This window comes from Cyprinodon variegatus, unplaced genomic scaffold, assembly GCF_000732505.1.
Source record: "Cyprinodon variegatus isolate N-32 unplaced genomic scaffold, C_variegatus-1.0 Scaffold189, whole genome shotgun sequence".
Lineage (NCBI taxonomy): Eukaryota > Metazoa > Chordata > Actinopteri > Cyprinodontiformes > Cyprinodontidae > Cyprinodon > Cyprinodon variegatus.
In genome coordinates, this window is record NW_015150642.1 from 767,958 (window position 1) to 769,328 (window position 1,371).

The 1,371-nt window shown below is 35.2% G+C and overlaps 1 protein-coding gene across 1 annotated transcript in view; it reads left to right on the plus strand.

The window, feature by feature from the left end:
- The window catches only part of mtr (5-methyltetrahydrofolate-homocysteine methyltransferase), a 56,408-nt gene that overhangs the window by 39,976 nt on the left and 15,061 nt on the right, over positions 1-1,371 (plus strand). Inside the window, exon 22 of the mRNA XM_015379301.1 lies at positions 724-841. Coding sequence (XP_015234787.1) covers positions 724-841 — 118 coding nt within the window. The remainder of the gene's footprint in view (positions 1-723; positions 842-1,371) is intronic.

The following is a 1,371-nucleotide window of genomic DNA, read 5'->3' on the forward strand; positions in this document are numbered from 1 at the left end:
CATAATTATGTGATGAAAAGTGATAATTTCGACTTTCAAAGTCATAATTATCAGATACAAACTCATACCTATGAGATATTTGACTTTCAAAATTTTTATCTCATAATTCTGACTTTCTATTTGGCATTTTTTTTATATTCATGTGGCAAAAACAGACTTCCATAGAAAAAGTGTCCATGTTTACCTGCATAGATGTTGTCAGATTTTCCGTCCTATGGAGTTAGGAGCGATGATGCATTTCTATTGTGCATCTAAGAATATAAAACATGAGAAAAAAGTTTAAATCTGAGATAATGGCAGGGTTACTTTCAAAACTTGTTTTTTCTTATTAAAAATTTTCTTTTTCAAAATTTTGCGTCTCGATTGAAATTTCTTTGAAATTTCCGTTTAGTAAACGTGTTAATTTTAGGTAACAATAATGGAGCAAAGTTCTCTCCATACTTCTGCGCTACAGAAGGAGAAGGAATTCCTTTTGGAAAGCTTAAAGTCCTAAAAACGCATCATTTTGATTAAAGTTTTATGAGATGAAGCATCACACAGCAGAGACATGGAGGATGTTCACATATTCTTTTTATTTTTCACTCCTTTGTATAAAATCATTAAAAAAAATGAGACTATATTACCTGAAGGCAGGATTTTGGGGGAATTAACAAGGTTTTCATGAAGCACCTGGGAGTCTTCCTGATGTCCTCCTGATAACGTTGAGTGATGTTTATAACGTAGATGTTCAGCCACATTCAGAGAATTTCACCAGCTTGTTCGGTCTGTTGCAGGGTGATCGACTTGGGTGTGATGGTTTCCTGTGATCGGATTCTCAGAGAGGCTGTCACTCAGAAAGCTGGTATGGAAAATAATCTGCCTCCCAATTATTATCAAAGTTGGTAGAAAAACATGATTCCAATAAATGTTAAGTTAGTTCCACTATAAGCTTTTAGGTTACAGCTGTTCCCACCACTGAATGGTGGCAGGAATAAGAACCAAATGGTTCCTATTCCTGCAACCATTTAGATCCATGGAAAAACTGTAGTTTATCTGTAGGTTGGTGATGGACTGTACACCTTTATAAACCACATTCCAGCCTCAGCGCTTAGAGGTTATTTGGGTTTTTAAAGGGTTTGTGTAAATAGTCTGAAACAATTTATAGTCAGAACGCACAGTCAGTCATTCCCAGTTTCTCTCCACTTAATGTAATTAATTTTATATCTGTGTTCTGTGATTTTGCAGAACATCAAAACACCATTGCAATGTTAGGATTTAAGCCTAGAAAAAACCGATCGCATTTTTATTTAGAAATTTTGTCTACACTTACTGTGAGAACAGATGTAAATAGGGTTTAGAGTGGCTGGAACCCTGTTTGGAATCACTGGAACG